Source organism: Protopterus annectens, chromosome 10.part0 (genome assembly GCF_019279795.1).
Source record: "Protopterus annectens isolate FY-2018-M chromosome 10.part0, PAN1.0, whole genome shotgun sequence".
NCBI lineage: Eukaryota > Metazoa > Chordata > Ceratodontiformes > Protopteridae > Protopterus > Protopterus annectens.
This window is the reverse complement of record NC_056744.1, coordinates 1,496,717,178-1,496,738,376: the sequence shown is the minus strand read 5'-3', so window position 1 is coordinate 1,496,738,376 and position 21,199 is coordinate 1,496,717,178. Positions and strand designations below refer to the sequence as shown.

The 21,199-nt window shown below is 38.7% G+C and overlaps 1 protein-coding gene across 1 annotated transcript in view; it reads left to right on the top strand.

The window, feature by feature from the left end:
* Positions 1–21,199, top strand: part of LOC122813681 (zinc-binding protein A33-like) — a 213,216-nt gene that overhangs the window by 64,562 nt on the left and 127,455 nt on the right. Inside the window, exons 2-3 of the mRNA XM_044086131.1 lie at positions 3,703–3,798; positions 3,868–4,107. Coding sequence (XP_043942066.1) covers positions 3,703–3,798; positions 3,868–4,107 — 336 coding nt within the window. The remainder of the gene's footprint in view (positions 1–3,702; positions 3,799–3,867; positions 4,108–21,199) is intronic.

Sequence of the window (21,199 nt, the reverse complement as noted above, 5' to 3'; positions counted from 1 at the left end):
AATTAAGCTGGTGTCTAGGGCTACAAGGCTCATAGCAGTCATATGTTCTTCTGTGGTATATACCTTAGAGCTATTTTATGATCTTTTTATCTAATGATAGCCTGGACAAAAAAAAAAATCACAAACAAGGAAAACTTTCAGACTTATTTTTTCTTATAAGACAAAAATAAGGTGTGTTTAAAGCTTAATTCTCAAATCTAACAAAGAAGTAATCTCCCAATCAACTGAAAAGACAGGTTCTTGCAAGGATATATAACTCCTATTTAGCAATAGTACACACCTTCCTACTCCTCCAAAAAAGATAGTTAACTTCTGTGTATCCCTTTAGTGTTAGACTGCTATGAAAGTAAAAGCTAAAATGGCCTGAGGCATATATTACACACCTGAGCATCTGGGAAAAGAAGCCAAAGCATGTAAATAAATCTCCCTGGGGGACAGGGACAAAATGCAGACTCCACACAAAAGGAATGATAATCAAAAACAGAACCAGAAAAATGAGTACCGCTGTCAGCTATTGTCACACATTCTACCCAGACAGCCACTTACTGAGTATAATGCTGATGTTACACTCTGATGTAAAGTAAAAAAAATTATGACCAACGTGCCACTTTAGGTTACATAGCAACCCCTTTCCCACACACATGCAATCATTTTCATTACAGACAATCTCAAAACTCATCAGTTACAGCCACTTTATTGACTTTGCATACCTCCAATATCTATTTGTGTTAAAAACAAACAGACTAGAGTATTCCAGTTGGCATAATGCAAATGCACACTGCTTCTGCAAAGGAAGAATAATGGCTCTCATCTTCAAAAATTGCAATCATTTTTATCCTCAGATAGCCCCTGAACCTAGCAATTAAAAACAACTTCATTGACTGTACACCCCGGATATCAGAATGCAGTGATATTAAAAAATTGGATACAGTAATTTATTTTACCCCCCTCCTACACATACACACATTCACTGATGTGACCATTCGTTACATCAACTCGTATGATTGCGATGTACCCCTAAGATATTTGAGTGCACTCAAAAGAATTCATAAATACGTAAACAATTGTCACATGAAAGTTTATCTTCTCAGGCACTGTTATCAGAATATGGTGTGCAACCCCACCATGCATGCACGTGCATACCTTCTCCCCCACACAAGTATATATCTGATCTCTTAGCTCAAGAATCAAGGGAGAATTGTATTGTAAATTTCTTTTTTACTTGAATGTAAATCCTATGTACCTTAAATTGTCTGCATTTTGGAGCTTTTCTCCTCGGGTCTCCACTGAAAATAGGCCTCTCTAGACTAACCTGATTAACAAATCTCAAATAAATACATAAATAAAAAGGCTAAAATATAATGGTGGGGAAAAGACTACTGGCTTCATACGCTTAGAAAGTTTCTAGGATAACAGGATTTGCATTAGAATGCTTTTTTGAAGGTTATTGAGTCTGAAATTTATATGTCTGACATTATTTACTGACTGCAGTCATCACTGATTTTCGAAAAAAATCACAAATTTTATGACTATCAAACCAGAATACGACACAAAAAATCAGAGACATTCAAAAAATCAAGGATAGTTGAGAGCATCTGTGCTCCCCCACACACATGCATATCATGTATATATCCATGCATGTGTGCACATTTGAATTCACACACACACACACACACACACACACACACACACACACACACACACACACACACACACACACACACGTAACCATCAATTGTAACTTCTTGTATGACAATGACTATAAACCACAGATGTTTAATTGTGTCAAATAGTGAATAAATACATAAGTAACTGCCGCACAGGAAATTAACATCTTAGCTCACTTCTGTCAGAAATTAGAGTGAAAACAGCGGCACCTTCTCTCCTCACATACCTCTCAACCTTTTAGCTCAAGATTTAAGGAAAAAGATAAAAGTAATGGTGATGAAGGATCAAGAAATAATTATTAGAGCATATAAAATGCTGCATGATAACTGTAAGAATCAATTAGAGGAAGTTAAAAAGGATTGGGAAGAGAGCCTGGATAAGCAATTCACAAAGAAACAATGGGAGGATATATACAGTATGTATGTCTCCCAAAAATGCCACAAAATCTAGAAGATTTAGGATCTTTCCTTGGAAACGTTTACATAGATATTTCTATAACCCAGGTAGACTATTTTTCCTCAGGTAGATAGCAAATGTTGGAGGTGTGATTGCTAAGAAAGACATAATTAGGAACATATTTTCTGGGAGTGTAATGAGTTGGCAAACTTTAAACTGGGTGAGCAAATTGGTATGACTAAGAAAATGATTTTTGAGCTATGATACAGAATCAGAATTGCCTAGACATGGTAAGGCCTTGCTGAGTCTAATTTTGGTGGCTGCCAAAAACATTTACTAGAAATTGGAATTTAAAATCTAAACCACTTGTACTAGAAGTAGTGAATATAGTAACAGAGATAAAACAGCCAGAACTGGGATCTTTAGAAAAGGGTAGAAGCAAATGACATAGGAAAAAATGGGAACTATGGGAACAATACATACAGGGGAGGGATGAGGTTTAAAAGAATGCAGGATTTTAATAAACAATGCAAAGATTATAAGTGATGTAAAATGTTTGCAATTAAAATTATGTCTGTATTATCTGTGATGTAAAATGCTTGCAACTAAGATTATGCCAATATGGCTTGTTTGCACTTATATAAATGTATGATTGCCTATGTCATAAGTGATAATTTAATAAAGATGTTTGTTGTTTAAAAAAGTGTCAGTTGTTGCTTTTATACAGTTGAAAACTTGCTAGAACAAGTTATTAATTCAGAGGTCTATCATCATTTTTTAATCAATGAAATGGTCATTAATTTTCCAGGAAAAAACAGACTTTGCTTATATCTATGTACACTTATGTCTACGCTGTCTTTCAGTTTCAGCATCAGGCTGCCTTAATCATTTTTACATAATTTATATATGCATAGTTATTCCTGCATGATTTTCCTTGCTATTGTCTGATTTCCTTTAATTTATTAAGTGTGTTTATTGTGTGGCAAAGCTGTAGCAAGAAAATTTGGTGTGTGGTCAACGCATCCATTTGGCAGCCCCTTCTGTCTAAAAAAAACAAAATTTGACAGCTTACATACTGTAGAAAAAGCTTCCATACTGCCTGCCAACCATCTGCTTTTAAAATAAAAATGACAGTTTACAAGCTGTTTGAACATGTCCACTTAATAGCTTGTAAGCCGACAAACTCTTAAATTTCAGTATCTTCCACATGTTTGTATCTAGGGCAGGTGCCCAATTCACCACACCTTTCCTAAAGCACTGTGTGGTACTATATACTTGATTGCTGTTGAGATCTACTGACAGTGAAATAACATGCAGAATGAATTGGTTTATTTTACTAATACATGTTATATAACTTTCAGTACCATCTGAACTTTCTGACTGAAGTCCTTCTGTAAATTGTCTCTGCCCTGTAGGTTATGTAAAATACAAAGATGTTATTAAGCCTAAAGGAAACATTAAAAACTTGTGAACATTGTTTTTGTTATGCATTACTTGTTACTCTTTTCTTGTATCAAACCAAATCAGTGGAATTTTAAAAAGAAATCAGAAAAGGATATTGGCTGATCTTCTGAAAGACAGGCAGATGCATATATGTTCCCCTTACACAGAATGTGCTTACTTTTATTTCCTTTACAGAACAAAGTAATGGCATTTTTGTGTCGTCAGGAGTCAAGTCTGAAATACTTTAAAGAAATACAGTGCCAGCAAGAAAGGAAGATGTCAGAAGTCACAGTGAGTCAGTTTTATTTGTTAGTTTTAAAGTTGTTTTGTTTCTTTTACTTATTGTAACAACATTTTCAGGCTATTTCCAGTGGTTTGCAACAGAGCATATTATCAGAATTTGAAAAGCTTCACCAGTTTCTCCATGAGAAGGAAAAACATTTGGTCCAGCAACTGAAGGAGGAAGAAAAAGGGATTCTGAGACAAATGGGGGAAAACCTGAAGAAAATTAAAGAGGATATCAATGCTATTCAGGAGTCAGTCTCTAATACTCAGCTACAACAACAGCTGCAGCAACAGGATACCGTGACTTTTCTAAAGGTACACTTAGATTTGTTTGCATAAGATCAAGGGAATGTTGTTTAGATACTGGTATATTTGCAACATTATCAGCTTTGATTCACCTTATACATCTGCACATTTGCTAAGTGATGAGAACTTTGCAAACATAACACAACTTTTTAAAGTATATTGTCACACTTTCCACAGTAAATATAAATAACAAACACTTGTTAATGGAGCAATCCACTTACCATATACAAAGTCAGCATTTCCATCATTTCCATTGTCTGATGCGAAATCTGTGTTATTTTTTAAATTAATTTTGTTGCTAAGGATGGCCTTTCAAAAGATTTTGTAAAGCTGAATTCTCCATGACATCTTGAAGGAGTGAACCCATAATGCCTCATTATCTGCTTTATTGTATAAGCTACTATTTTACCATGCTAAGTGCAGTGATAGCTGAGTCATGGATCTTAGTAAGACTAGTTGTCAGCTCTATCTGTTAGGTGGAAGACCCTACAGTGAAAAATAACATTTGATGTTTTTTAATGAAGCCATAATATAAGTAAATACCTGTTCCACTTAAGAAGTAAGAAGTATGTTTTTTTTATTACCCAGGGTGCTTTACTGCTTTATACAAATCCTTACTAATACCTAAGTTGACTTCATTTTTGTGGGTTTGGTCATAAGGGAAAAACTGATTTGACAGTGAAATTAAATCATCAAAAAAAATAACATTTTTGTTTACATACCACCTGCAGCATTACGATCTGAATATGTATAAAGAAATAAAATTAACTGCAAAATGATATATAAGAAGTTCAACTATATATTTTCAGTTTTAAATATGAAAATTAAAAAGAAAATGACAGAGAAAAATCACATCATTAGCTACACACTTACAAAGCAGACTAAGAAAAAAAAAATGTTCACATGTGCCTGTCCAATTTAACCATTTCCAGATTTCAGGCTAATTGGCCATCGACTATCCCTTTAAAGCCTCTCTGATTTCTCCTTGTTGAATTTAATTTGTACAGCAGTACCTCAGACTTACCTCTTTCAGTGTACCATATAGTGTCCCCTAGTGGTTACACAGTTTAGTGCTTTAACCTGTTTATAATCCATTTAAAGTATATTTCTCACATTTTGAATCACCTTTGTCTGATAATTAATTTAATTTCTAGTTATGCTCTTAATGGTAAAGCTGAACTGATTTTGCAAAATAATGAAGATGATAGTATGTAGTTTGATTTTTTTCTTTCAGTTATACTGTTTATTCTCATTTGTTTTTGGTAGAACCACACCCATAAAATGGTGTCATAATAAGTATTTGTCAATGACTTACATAAGAATGCAAATCATTTTGGGTAAGCAAAGCCAACTCACTTTTTAGAAGAGCAGCTTCTCACATTGGTTTCATGAATACATAATCACGTGTTAATTTTCAGTGTAATATTTCTACCTGCTAAATATAGTTGGCAACTTGGCTTTCTAGGAAGAAATCAATACCAGCTGATGCACACTGCATGGGAATTTAGTAACCTACACTTTTGTTTAGGTAGTGAGGTAGTGTGGAATCAGGTTTTCTTGATATCATGGTAAAGGTTTTCAGCTCCAAGAAAAAAAAATTAGGTGCCATCATTGTCAGCAAAATACAATGCAAAAAAGCAGCATGATTTCTGCACCAAAACAATATAAGTTTGTATTGTACATGGCAAAGAGGTTATAGCCAACACCAAAGATGTGTTACTTACAGCTCCTTCAGAATATGACCAAAACACGTAAGTGTATTCCTGTTGAGGGTCTGTCTTATTCCTGAAATAGGTAATGAGTTTGGTTTATAAAGATTATGTAGGTTGGTAGAAATTTTCTCAGTTGTATGTTAAACATTGTGTGTGTGTGTGTGTGTGTGTGTGTGTGTGTGTGTGTGTGTGTGTGTGTGTGTGTGTGTGTGTGTGTGTGTGTGTGTGTGTGTGTGTGTGTGTGTGTGTGTGTGTGTGTGTGTGTGTTGTAAAAATTATGCATCTAACATACCTGTTAAATTCTTAAGTTTTCTTCACTGCCCTATTTTGATTCAGTCATATAGCTTTCCCTTGTATTGTACCAAAATAATCATGTCATATTTCACTGTTTATCTTACTAGTATCTTAAAATGCAAAATAACCTCAAGACTGCTGTTAGAAACTGATCTTGAATATACCCTAAGTGGTAAAAATCCCTTGTATTTATTTTATGATTTTGGGGTACTTAAAGTAGACCCTGAGCAGTATCCTACCCTCACCAAGAATGATGCCACAATACAGAGACAAAATGATCAGTCCTGCAAGTGCAGGCAAAGAGGGATTTTTTGTGGCTGACAAAATTTGCAGATGACTGCAAACTGGGCACCATAATTGATACACTCCATCACACACAGACACTCCATCAGAAGGTCAGATATAGAAATGGATAACTGGTGCCAGAGCCATTATGCTTTAAGCTAAAAAAAAAATGTCATAGTCATACCTTTGGGAAAAACAGAAACCCTAATTACCACATAGGTGGTAAAATATGTTAACTACAACCATGCCCAAGTCATTGCATTTCTTGGCTTCCTTCATGGTGTTTCCATTTATTTTGTAAATTTACCAGCACTGCATGTAATTATACAGTAATAAAGTAAATGCAGAGTTTCATAAGTAGCAACAGTATAATTTATGGGAACTAGAAATGTAATCTAATAACAGAGTTGTACATATTATAGATATCAAAATGGAGTTAGAACTGGAATCTTTTACTAATGTAATAATATCAATGTTCTCAGTGGTGTAAGAAAAGGCAACTATTGATCCATATCTATTGTAGATGTAGAAATGTACCTAACCCCAGGATAAACTATATCCCTAAATATAAAGAAGTACCTATTAATACCTTTCACCACCTTACTCACCCTTCTTCACTAACTTCCTTTCTTCAGTCAGTTTCTCTCCTATCTCTTTTTAAATATGCTATAACCCAGTTTTTCTCTCAGTTCATTTTGCAGTTCTTTGTATTATACTAACTTACATTTAATTTCTCTATATTTCACTATAAACTGGCTAAGATTTCTCTGAATGTTAAATTATTGCCATATAAGCTGACTCTATTCTTAATCAATGTTTTCACATTATCCTGGGGGCTCAAAAACTTTGCGTAGGCTTACCATAGAGCATACATGGAGTTTACATGTTTGTGTAGTGTGCAGCTGTGTACTGCTCTGAAATACAAATAAGCATGTATTTGTGGCTAGCAACATTGCTAGCCAGGAAACCATGTAAAGCAACACAAACTGCATCAGAGATGTAAACCTGCTCACCTACAGGCAAACTAAGTTAGAGCATTTGTGTGGAATGCCACACTGATTACTGAGGTTATCATTAAAGCAATAATATATATATTTCCGACATAATACATATAGGTTTATACAGTGCAGACTATTGTGGGAACCTCTGTCAGGCATACTACACAAAAGCTGTGTAAATGTTCCATAAGAGTACATAGACTGCATTGTAAATATACAGTTAGGAGAAGTATGTGTATTGAATAAGGACACAAAGATGAATTGTAGGAATGTACACAGGGAAAAAGGACATGTGGAACATGGTACTGTATAGCAGATGAAGACATGTCAATGAAGACAGTTGTAGCATGAACACAAATCACATCTCAACATGATACATTATAGAGTGCATAGTGAATGTATATGTAGAATGTACCAGTACACAGCATGATGTCACAATATGAACAAGCAAATCTTTGACATCAACAATTGGCTTAGAGTCTGCAGATAGTCCAGGGAGATTTGATATCTATCGCTCTGGAACTAGATGGTTTACAAGCCATGCTGCTTTGCCAGAGATGGTCTGTACCTAGTCCCTTTAGGCTGATGGATAATGGCAAGGGTGCTTACCTCACAAATAGTGGCTTTCTTAGGCAATGTCACAGAATTCCAATGTAATACAATTCAGTGGAGGCAAATCTTAGGTTCTGCTGCTTAATGTTAGGAGTCTAAACATGAAGCTGTACTAGAGGAAATTGACAAGCTGCTAGATGACAGATTTGGCAAAAAATCACACCCCTGAAGTCACAAGCAATACCTCAAAGCATACCTGACAACATACCTCTGCCAAGTGTCTGTAGAGATCAGGTTATATCTCTGCTGTCCAAGGCTGAAAACACAGCCTCACAATTATCAGATAACATCCCAGGTTGCTTACTAAGCAATCTACTGACAGCACAACCCCAGTGCTGGGAAGTCTGGAAACACAGGTATATAGCAATCTGAACTTCGAAAAACAAGTTTCCACAGTGGTAAGGAAAGATTACTATGTCATACACCTCATAAGTAAAGGCATCACATCCAGGTCTACAGATGTTGTAACACCAATGTACTTGACCCTGAGCAGACCATTAATAGAGTACAATGCTCCCTTTTGCTTATACCTCACAAGACACCTGCAGCAGTTGGAGAGACCACAGGGGTTTCTCAACAAGAAAATACAGGACCTCCAAAACAATCCAAGATGTATGTGACTAGATTGAAAGCCATCTCACTGTACTCTGTATCATACTGTCTTCTGAGGCATGACTTGTGCCTGGCCTACAGGTCAGGCTCTGACTCTGCACTGATAGAAATGCTGCACATCCTCAAATCTAATGGCAATCTAAACTTCCAAATCAGGTGACACACAGTGCCTGACTGACCCTATTCAAGCACAAACTAGACAAATGGATGGGAGACCACAAATTCACTCTGGGTGTGGCACCCATGTCCCTCATGGATAGGGGTAGTCGGTGTTGACCATATACTCACTCCATGAATTATATCCACCGAATATGTTCAGTAGGTATGCTTGTGATAAACATGTCTAGGCTTGTAAGGGATTAGGCCTGATAGCCTAGTAGTCTCCTATTAAATTATGAACGTATATCACACAATGACCAGCATGAAACAGCAACCAGACAGCAGTAAACTGTGCCTGATATGAACATTACATCTGTATAGGCATAGAATATGAATGCATTACAATGTCACAGTAGCAGCACCACTATGTCTGACTGTTAACACTGTCACATTGCAGTATATGGAGTATGATAGCATCATTGTATGCTGAGAAGAACATGTTGTGAGCACTGCAGGGCATAGTTGTGGAGTCACATCCCTGTGTAAAAATTGTCTCATATGTGATTGTTATATGTATAGATGCGCAAGTAGCTTGCTGTCAGAGTACAGCACCTGTATGTGTAGTTAAAGTACATTGCAAACAAAGTAGATAATGGAATACTGTCAGAGTGCATGTTACACAGGATGAGATAATAGTTATTTGTATGCAACAACATGATGTTTCGAGGAGTGCTGAGAAAAAGCTGGGAACTCACATATCATTTTAAAACTACCTGTTTACAGAGTACATTACTTAACACAAGCATCAGAGCACAATTCTAGCTTTTTCAGTGTTGGAGAGTACTTTATAGCTGATGACATCAACAAAGTCTGGGGAGAGGAAGATGGTAATAGATGTTTCCCACAGTGGGAGCAGAAAGTACAGTTTTGTACCTACCATGAACGTAGATGTTCCAGTGTATACACTGCTGCAGTCATCACACACAGGTTATTCCGTCAGCCAGGTGTCCTGCAGTCAGGCCAAGTTCCAAAGTCTTGGTCCGATTTTCAGTCAGTTTTCTGTCTCTAGATGTCAGGTGCCCCCAAGGGAAGGCAATACATAATTCTAAATAAACATACATAAGAGGTAAGAAGAGGGATGGTGGAGGGTTCTGACTGCAGCAGTGTATACACTTGAACATCTATACTAGTGTAGGTACAAAACTGTACTATGTTCACTGCGTTACACTGCTGCAGTGGCAAAGCCAGCTTTGGTTTTTGAGTATAGCTGTAAGTGGTAATGCTTGGTAAAGGTGTGCACTGAACTCCAAGTTGCAGCCTCCAGAATATCCTTGGTTGGTACCCCTCTGAGGAAGGCTGCTGATGTGGGTGCTGGCCCCATGAATGGGGGTCTAATGTCACCAGGCACAGGTTTCCATGTGTGTAGTAGCAGAAGTTGACAATGTCCTATCCATTTTGAAATGGTCTGTTTTGAAATAGGCTTACCTTGTGATCCTGTAGCATAGAATACAAACAGTTGGTCAGATTTGCTGAAAGCCTTTGTTTTATCCAGGTGGGTAAAATGAATGGTTTGGTTTAAAGCCACACTGATACCACCTTAGGCATAAAGGTAGGTTAGTTCGTAAAGAGACTTGTCTTGATGGAAAATGATGAAAGTTCCACTGCCATTAGGGCCAGAAGCCTGAGACTCCATGCTGAAGTTATTGGCACAGCAGGGCAGTTTTCCATGATAAAATTGCCAAAACAAAGTTGAGGTCCCAAGTTGGTGTTGGTGCCTAGCAGGGTGGTCTTATGCTCTTAGCCCTCTGAGGCATTGGTCTGAGTAATGGATGTGAAAAATGTAGGAGGAAATGTGGTTGTCATGAGCTGAAATAGCTGAAGCATGATCTTAATAGATGAAAAGGAAAGACCTTTGTCTAGCATCCTCAGCAACATTGTTATATCTGAGGAATATTTGGGACAAGAGGATGGGCTCCCTTTAAGGTTCCGCACAGACCCTTTCCAGTTGTCTGAGTATATTTTCCTGGTGCTGGGCTCCGCCTCCAAAATGACATCCATAACAGCTTTTAGAAAGGAGTGTTGACTGATTGTTTAAGTAATCCACCACCATGCCAGTAGGTTTAAAGTCTTGAGCTGGGCTGGCAGAATCTGATTGTTTTGCTGAGTCAGCAGGTGAGGAATTTGAGGTAAAATCCATGGAGGGGCCTTAAGCCATGTTCCTTAATATTGGATACCAGTGTTGGCGTGGCCAGTCTGGAGCAATGAGTATCATTTGTCCTCTCTTGTCTGGAGTCTGGCATGGCATATAGAATGCAAGATGCCATGAATCCCAAGGCCCGCAGAATTTTTCTTGCAGGAGTTGGGTCTTAGCTGCCACATATTTTTTGGAATTGAGTCAGTTGTCCTGTTGTTCTTCTGGGTATTAAGCCATCTGGGCCATTGTATTTGCTGGCACCCAGGGAATATTATCTCTGTGAGGGCACTAGTTTTTAAGCAAAGGGCAGTGCAGAGAATTGTAATGAGTTGAACCTGCTAAGAATCTGAGATATCTTCTGCAATTTTGTCTGATAGGGATTATGCAAGTATGCCTCCCTTGAGGTCGCCCAGCATGGGAAGAAGTTGCTGTAGTGTCAACATTTTGAATTTGGGAATTTGGTAAGTGTTTAGAATTGAAAGGTCCAGAATGGGTTCCAGGCTTTGTCCTCTAGGACCAGAAAGAGTCTGAGTAAAATCCTTGTCCTGCTCCTGATTACAACCTTTCTTGAATGGCTCTCATGTCCATGAGTGCTGTAATTTGTCTTTGAGCCTCTACCCATTGATTTGCGGCAGATTTAGCATCTTTTACCCTTGGTAAAGTGTGAAAATGGACCTGTATTCTGAGATACAATATTTAGAACCTACTTGTCTTTTGTAATGATGTGCCAATTGCTTACAAAAGTGCTGGGTTTTCTCCCAAGGGGCTGCCACACTGCTTGGCAGTCTGGAGGGTAAGCTGTCAGATGTTTCTCTGAGTTTGAGGCCTGTCTTCTCCTCCTTTCTGGGTTGTGGTGCCCTGTCACGAGGCTTGTAAGAGCCTTGTGGCTGACCTCTGCCCTTGGGTGTCTGTTGTATTTGCCCCTGAGGTCTGTCAGTAAAAAATCCTTGACCTTCTGCATAGATTTTGCCTTATCTTCCATTTTCTTTAAAACCTCTTCTGCTTTCACATCAAATAAAACATCTTAAGGTAAAGTGCATCCACAACTTTGCTTTAACATGATCAGGTAAACTTTGTTCTTTAACCAAGCATGCTACAGAAGCTTCCAATTAATCAAATCCACACTGTAAGTGTAAAGTCACTTGTCACACTTGCTGCATGCAATCAAATATTTCTGCATTTCCTGCTGCTCTGGGCTGACTAGCAATTTTGTTTAATTTTGTTTTAAGTTATTGCTGATATTTCAGCATGTGAACTGGCAATTTGCTGGCCCCTGCATAGAAGGTAGCTGAGGCTAGAGTAGCTGAGACTCATCCTCTCTTTCCCATCTGTCTCTTCTCAGAGGGTACAGGGTAGGGCTTTTTTAGTGTAGCACTCTTTACCCCACTGGGAAATGGTTTCTGGGCTTCAGCAACCAGCAACAGGTATAGGATAGAATTTGTGAGAGTCAGGGACTCTGGAGGTAATGAATCTGGATTAAGGCTAGATTCTGAATAAACATCATCCACAATGTCTAGCACTGGTGGAATAGCAAGGGGTCTGTGCTGAGGCAATAGAAGAAACTCTCTGAGCCTTTTCTTAGATTCAGAGTAATCTTGGCCTTCCCAGTGAAAATGTTCCCTCATGGTATGCAAAGTCTCCCCAAAAGAATAGTCCATTCTGAATATCATCCACAATGTCTAAGAATTGGCGGAATAGCAAGGGTCTGTGCTGAGGCAATAGAAGAAACTCTCTGAGCCTTTCTTTAGATTCAGAGTAATCTTGGCCTCTAGTGAAAATGTTCCTCATGCATGCAAAGTCTCCCCAAAAAGAATAGCCCAGAGGGCTGAAGGGATTGACTCTTCAGCATTGGAATCTTCATATGGGGAAAGGAGTAATCCTGCTCTTCAGAAGAATCTGAGGAAATGGAAACCTGGTCAGATGAAGCGTAGTCTTCCTCCTGTCTAGGCCTTTTATCAGGAGGTGGGGATTGACTCTTCAGCATTGGAATTCATATGGGGAAAGGAGTAACTTGCTCTTCAGAAGAATCTGAGGAAATGGAAACCTGGTCAGATGAAGTTTAGTCTTCTCCCGTCTAGGCCTTTTATCAGGAGGGGATGGGAACCCTGATCAGGGTAATACTGAGAATGATGAACTGGGCCTCCTACTTTTAAAGGAGTTTTTTTCAACTTGCATAGGATTTAATATAGTAAGTAGGTCGTCGAAATACACCTCAGCTGAAGTACCTTTTCAACTACACGAGTTCCCCTTCAGCAATGGTGTTGGTAGGGCCTAAGATAAAGTTTCTCGAGGCCCCAGCACCTCCGCTTGGGAGTCAGGAGGTAGCCTGTGGTTCTAAATCAGCGGTCATCAGGGCCGCGTAGGGCACCCACTGAAAAACTGGAGAACCAGCGATCAGCCTAGCAGAGCCTCGTGTCTGGTTTGATTTCCAGCTGCCCGTCCTTATCTTTGCACTTTTATACATCCCGTCATCAGTTGTCCTTAACGGCATGGTATAATTAAATTTTCTACCAAAACAATGTCGGGTTATGAGGTATTTGCTTGCTTCCCACAAGAAATGCAATTATTAGTTTTTTCGATCGGTCTGAGGCAAGAAAACTTCGGGAAATTCAAATTGAAAAATCCTTGTGAGTAGGCCGACCGGCACTTGCAAACTGCTTCTGCTTTGGGTTGGCATTGGCCAGCTTTTTATACCCCTGTCGGGAAGAAGTGACCACAACTGACACCGGACCAAGACTTTGGAACTCGGGCTGACTGCAGGACCGCCTGATGGCAGATAACCCAAGTGTAATGACTGCAGCAGTGTAATACGATGAACATCCCCATGGCACACGTCTGGCTTTTATAAGACTGCAGGACAATTTATAGTGGATGACATCAGCAGTCTCTGTTGAGAGGAAGATGGCAATAGCAGGCCCCCACCTGCTGGTGTAAAATGGTCTCTCTACACACACACACACACACACACACACACACACACACACACACACACACACACACACACACACACACATATCAGTTGACCACAGTGGGAACAGAACTCCTACCTATCTAAGCAAATGACTATAGATGTCTGTATTTAACATAATGCCACAGCACCACTCTGACACTTACAAGGCTGCAGAACAACTTATAGTGAATGACATCAGCAGTCTCAGTTGAGAGGAATAATTCAATAGCAAGCTCCTACCTGTTGTTGTAAAATGCTCTCTTTAACATCAAGCAAGTGCTCACATGCACATACAAACCATTTGACCACACTAGAAACAACCCCCCTGCTATCTAAGCACAATGACTACAGACCTCTGTATTTAATGCAAACACTATTGCACAAGTCTTACTCTTATAAGGCTGCAGAACAATTTATAGTGGATTCCATCAGCAGTGTCTGTTGAGAGGAAGATGACAATAGCAGGCTCCCACCTGCTGGTGTGAAATGCTCTCTCTAATCTCAAGCAAGTGCTCTCTCTCTCTCTCACACACACACACACACACACACACACACACACACACACACACACACACACACACACACACACACACACACACCAGTTGAACACAGCTAGAACAGAACCTCTACTATCTAAGTACACCAACTATAGAAGTCAATAAGTAACCCAAATGCCACTGCAGAACTGTGACTTTCACAATACTGCAGGAGAATTTATAGTGGATAACATCATCATTGGATGCTGGGGAGATGTTGGGAGTCCTGTCTGAAATGGATAGCTAGGCATGTCCAACTGTCAAAATAGTGGCACTCCATGAGAGTGCAGTGATGACTGCAGGATATGCTACTATACTTTTTGACTAGACATACAGACGCACACTGGTTGACTGCAGTGAGATTAGAACCTAATTAGGTACACCAACTAGAGAACTCATTACTTAATACAAGTTCCAGAGCATGTGTGTGGCTTTCCCAAGGTTGCAGGACAATTTATAGTGGATGACATCATTATTGGATGTTGGAGATATGATGTTGAGAGGCCAGTCTGTAATTGATAGCTTGGCATGTCCAACTGTCAATATATTAAATATCTACATTTTACCACACTGATGAATGAGGAAAGTGTAGTATTTTCTGCTGTGTTTCCAATGTGCAGGCATATTTTATGAGACAGTTTTACAAACTATATGGAAACAGCTATCCACATTACTGCAACTATTGTAAATTCTCATTGTGTATTGTCATTATCAAAATGTGCATGTTATATAAGCAAGCATTTATTTATTTCTGTACTGCAGTTGATTTATTTGTGAAGCAGTACTGAGGTTGCAGTGCATGGGGAGGTAAGAGATGCCTGCAGTGTAAATATGTGTTCTTTTCTTAAAAAGTGTCTTCTCCTTTGTTGTACTTTTGCATGCACTTTAATGGCAGGAAGACTACCTGGACAATAAACAATAGTAATACATGCTAATGTAAAGTTTCAACAGTGCAACGCCATAAAGCTGGTTTGTGTGGATGGGAAGTGTTTGCACATGCAAGATATATATTTCTACTGCTTTCTCTGTTTGCACATAGTTAAACAGTGAGCAAATGTGAGCCTCATTCGCTAACATTATGTGAGTTCTGAATACTGAGTGTATAGAACACATCTGCTGTGTAGCTGACTCTGTAGTACCAGGTTTAAATGCACTGACACAGATGATACAGGGTTTGAATTCATGTATATCTAATAGTTTTGTATATGTATTGAGAATGCAAAGAAATAATTCTTTATTCTGTATTCACTTTCTGTTACTGTAGCACAGCAGGTTTAAGTGTCATTGAGCGGAGGTAAACACAGCAAATATGAGACATTCACCATCACTTAGTATCGGTGCTCGTTGCCAATGTTTGGCAAACACACAAGCCAAAAGGTGAAGGGCTCCATTTTGTTTGTACTTATGTGTGTAATATGTGTTTTTTTTATTTTTATAACCAGATTAAAGGTGTTAAAATGGGGTAGATAAGAAAGTGGTGAAATGAGAAGCAAGCAGGGGGAAGAACAAAGAGAAAGCAATACAGGAATGTGCAGGAGGGTATAGGAAAGAACCCTACCTACCCACTACTTCAACAGTGTGAAATTAATATATGTACAGAATATTAGCTGAATTTGGATTGTCAACTCAACAAAAAGGGGTGACAACAATGCAATCATGTTGTATAGCCAAATGGTACAAATCAAATGTGTCAAGAAGACACATGTGAGAAGTGGAGAGCTATGTATGGGGTGATATATATATATATATATATATATATATATATATATATATATATATATATATAAGTCTTATTTTTTTTGAACTTCAGTAAGAGAGGAATGCTGGGTAAAGGATGTATGTTTTTCTGGATCCATTAAGTAGGGTAGATCAGGAAGCAGATGCAAATAGGACAAACAAGACATGACACAGGGATAGTGAGGGACACAAATTGTTGTGGGACACCATGATTGGGATTAGGGAGGGGACAAAGCAGGTCCATGGGGACAGTGAGAATCTAGTCCTCATCTGCATGACTTTCATCACTGTCCCCTTACTCTGCCAGCTGCTGGAGTGCTTGACATCTCCTTCTCCTACTACAGACCATAATGGAGAGAAGGGTCTCCATCCAGTGTAGGTGTGGACCAGTGGTGATTTTGCAGGGATGGATGACATGGACACATTTTAATGATATATATCAAAACAAAAAAGAGAAGAGGGTTGGGGTGAGAGAAAACAAAATAACATTAGTACCATCATGTGTGACATACAAAGTACTATCACTTTAATAAAAATATTTTATCTGCACTTTTATATTTCACTATACTTCCTAACAAGTAATAACTATAATTAAGGATTGTTCAAAGTAATCCTTGCAGTGTGCAGATAATGCACATATGCTGGGTCCAGTTATACAGAACTAGGTTAACAGTGGTACATTTATGCTACGTGTGTAGAAATTATTTAATTCAATTTAATTTTAAAAGATTGTAGTATATTACATTTAGTACTTGAACCCACAATAACTGCCTACAGTCACTTGACTATAGTTGTTTTGTGCTATGGACTGAAGCATGCATGCTTGCTTTTACAGTTAGGATATGCATTGCTTACTTTGCTACAAGTGTATATTAAAATTAAATTTTAAGAGAAAAGCTGCAATAATAACTCTCTTGTGCTGCACACATAATACTTGCTTCCATCAGTCTCTCCATATGTTCAGCATGGGCCCACAGATATCTCATCATTAGCTGTGGAAGAAAGATAAGAGAACAAGAAAACAGCATTATGCATACCAGTCTGGCCTACACATGGATTTCTATATATTATAAATTCTTCTTTATTAGCATACTTACACAACTGTGGGATGTTCCCAGTCCTGAACTCATCCAGCCACTGGTTGAATGTGTCCCTCTTCAGCCTCTTTAGGTCATCGTAATAGTGCCTACACTGTTCTCCAGTGTGTGGAATGCCAGTCACACTGGAGACAGCCTTGGCCAGACTATTCCAGGGTTCAGACTTATATTGGGAGCCTGTATAGTCCCCCTGCATAAGCCTTTGGCTGTGGTGCTTTACAAGTAGTTCAGTACAGATCCTCGACTCCTCAACACCCCACTTCTTCTACCTAAATTGGGTGCCTTCTCTTCTAGCACCAGACTTGTTGAACTAGAGAAAACTGCAATAGATGAGAACGATTTCTCTCCATTTCCTGCTATTCCGTTTACTGGTAGTGCACAAACCCAAACAATAATGCCAACTGCATTTGTGAGATATTAAGCAGAGAGCAGCTGTGCCAAGCAGAGGGCAAAAACAGTTTTTGAATTTGAAAGGTTAAGCTGACACTGGTCGTTAGTTTGAGGGTTGTTTGCTTCTGTAACTTTTAAGTAATTTAACTGTACAGACATGCACTGGACATACATTTTACACCATGACACATTTTTTTGTCTGGCTTTACACACTGATAAAATTACTTTTTACTATGTGGGATTCAAACCTATGCATAAGGAGCAAAACATTTTCTTCCAAAGTGGTGATTTATCATCACTGACACACAGAAAGTGCTTCTCAGACATATCAGGAATCACATATAAATACACTTGACAGAGTGAGGCATTAACCATGTATGTGTGTCACCTGACTAGGTCCTAGGGTTTATACATTCATGTGTCATGAGTTTTATTGAAGTCTGAAGGCCATCCAAGGGCAGATACCACAATTTTCATTACAGAAATATAGTAGTCAGTATGCCTTCAGTCATACATATAATTCATATAAGCTCCACTGCTATACATAGTTATTGTTTTTGTTACATAAAATTATGTTTAACTTTTGTTTTTTTGTCACATTTAATATAAAGTGAAATGGGACAACAGAGAAAAATATTTGAAATTTCCTGGATTAAAACCCAGACTATCTGTATTGTAGCTCTACACTTACACCTGCTGCTACATAAACAGCTACAAAACAGTTGGATATTTCTCCAGTCTTTATTAGCTTTTTGTGTTAACCATTGCACACATTCAATTAGTGTGTTTGCATGATGACCAAGAAAATTTGATACAATGTATGAATTTTGAAATTGTATATTATCTGCTTCCTCTCTGCAGATGTTCTACACCTGCAGATCTGGGGGGGGGGGGGGGTTGCCACTTTGAGGGTTTGCATGATGGACAGCAAAAAAGCAAACAATGTATCCTTTCTGAAATTGGAATGCCTGCATCATCTCTCCAGGTGCTCTGTCTACTTCTTGTGTGGGCCTTAGACCATGTTTGCATGAAGGTAAGTTTGCATGGCAGAAGCAAGGCTTACCTTGTTTTACTATGCTGAAAAGTTTTTTAGGTTTCATCTTTAAAAGAGAAATGTGGGATTAGAACCATGATTGTAAATAGTATGTACTGTGTTGTTCAGTGTATTTACCAGATGTGTTGCACAGACAGTTGATTCAGAGTTGTAATTTATGCAGTCTATATCATTGAAGTGAGTTACATGTAATTTACTGTATTTATCCATTTCACCCTGTTTGTGCTAAGCCACAAAGCTATTAATATTAAAAAAAAGAAAAGAAAAAAAATACATACATAAACAATATTGCAAAATAAATTGTATCACACATTACACTTTTTTTTACAGAACTCTGGATATGAACTGTCAGAGTACTGGACCTACAAAACACAGTAAGGTGTCTTATCGCTCTTTGCGATAGAAACATCTTTAGAGCAGGAATGCAAATCAAAGTGAATACAAGAAAGTCCCAAGTCAGCAACACTATTAACACAGCATTAGACAGTTTTTCACTCTCAGTTGTTTGCACATATATCAATTATACATCTAGTGCAATGTGTGATCACACATCTATTTATGACTATTATCTGCAGCAAGGGATCTCTGTCTTCTCTGTGAATGGTGTTCATTCTTCTGTTCTCAGAGCAGTAATCTTATAGGTTCATAGGTTGATACTATACAAGCCTAGTCATAACAATTCCCTGGCTATTTCGTCCCACAGTATTTACTTCCCTGGACCCCTGTCTAACAGGATGACTGACGTGATCCCCGGGGTGAATTTCCTATCTCCCATACAATCATCAAGCTTCCTTTTGAAGAGGACCAAAGAGGCGCTCTGCTTGACATGTATGGGCAGTCTATTCCAGAGTCTGGGGAGTCTCTGTGCCAGGAACCTATCCCTCCAGCATGTTTTGTTCATTGTGATGACAAAGTTTAGATCCCTAGAGCATGTGTCTCTGAGGGATTGGGATTTCTTTAAGTGTAGCATTTCCAACAACTCTAGGTTTGACATGGCCTTGTATGTTAAACAGAGATTGCTTCTGAGTAGACGATATGCAACAGAATATAGGTGGAGTTTTTTTTAGACGGTCAGCATAGGGCATCTGCTTTAGGCCTGTGATTCTTTTAGTGAGGTACTTCTGCAGCCTTTCCAGTTGTTGCAGATGTCAAGAAAGGTACATACCAAATGGAGTGTTGTATTCTATAATGGGTCTAATGAGGGATGAGTACAGTGGGACAATGATCTCCTTTTTTCTGGATGAAAAGCCCTTGGTGATGAGGTGTGCCACATAGAAGGATTTCCTGACTGTTGTGTCGATGTGGTTATCGAAGGTGAGACCACTGTCCACCTGTGTCCCTAAGTCTCTTATCACACTTTTGGTGTTTAGTATACTGCCACCTATGCGGTAATTCATGGGTACATGCTTTTACCAAAGGGGATAACTATACATTTCTTGGCATTGAGCTTGAGCCCATGGCTCTGGCACCAATCATCTGTTTCTGTAAGGCCCTTTTGTAGAATATCCACATAATTTGGTGATTCAATAATGGCTCCCAGTTTGCAGTCATCTGCAAACTGTTACATGCATTATGTAAGGGCTTCTGAATAAATGTCCTTAAAATGAATGACAATATTAAGTGGAAAATTACATGCAATTTTCTACAAAGGCAGGGGAGTTTGGATATGATTGTACAGAAACTGAGAAATGTGTGCTGCTTACTTACATTTTAAACCCTGATACAATGATTTCCACACTTTGGAAATGAAACCTCTGTGTACACACCCACTGCAAATCAGAGAGTCTGAATTGCTGCTGTGTTTTCCTTCTCCCTACCAGTAGGCATTCACAGTTGCAGTCCATCAGCAACAAACACTGTGATAGTGGCCATACTATGTTTGCACCTGCAACACTGTGATAACATTTTGTTATTCAGCAATTCAAATGAGTTCACACCTCATTTGCATCTTCTCCATGTTGAAAGGCCTGAGTCTACACAATAAGAAGTTAACCATGCAGCTAGAGAAGCTGAAGCTCAGGAGAGTTGTGTATATAGACAACACAGAAGAAGATTGCTATTACTTTTGGATTTATCTGCACAGAAGACTGCTGATCTGGCTAAGGTACGATTGAATTTTTTAATTACACACTAGATTTGTTAACATGTTACTAGGAAATATATTTGTATTTCACTGACTCTGAGAAGGACATCATTATGCAACCCTTTCACCAACATGGTGCCTTTTTGCTTGACAGAAGATGTGGGGATATGTCGGGAAGAATGAAAATCTGGAACTGGATTGTGACTTATGTTAATCCTGTGGGCAGACACAGCAGGACATATGATCAGGTGCATCACATACCCACCGGTATGATTTCATCTGCCCAGAAGACAGCAGCTGCAGTGGCCTGTGGACAGCTAACTACTGGGGGGCTGCAACACCACTGACACCAAATGAAGAGTTCATATCCACTGTCAGGGATCCAAAGAGCTCAGTGGAAAGTGCCCAACAACCCTATGTGATTGATGTTGGTGCTTCTGTTTCTGGG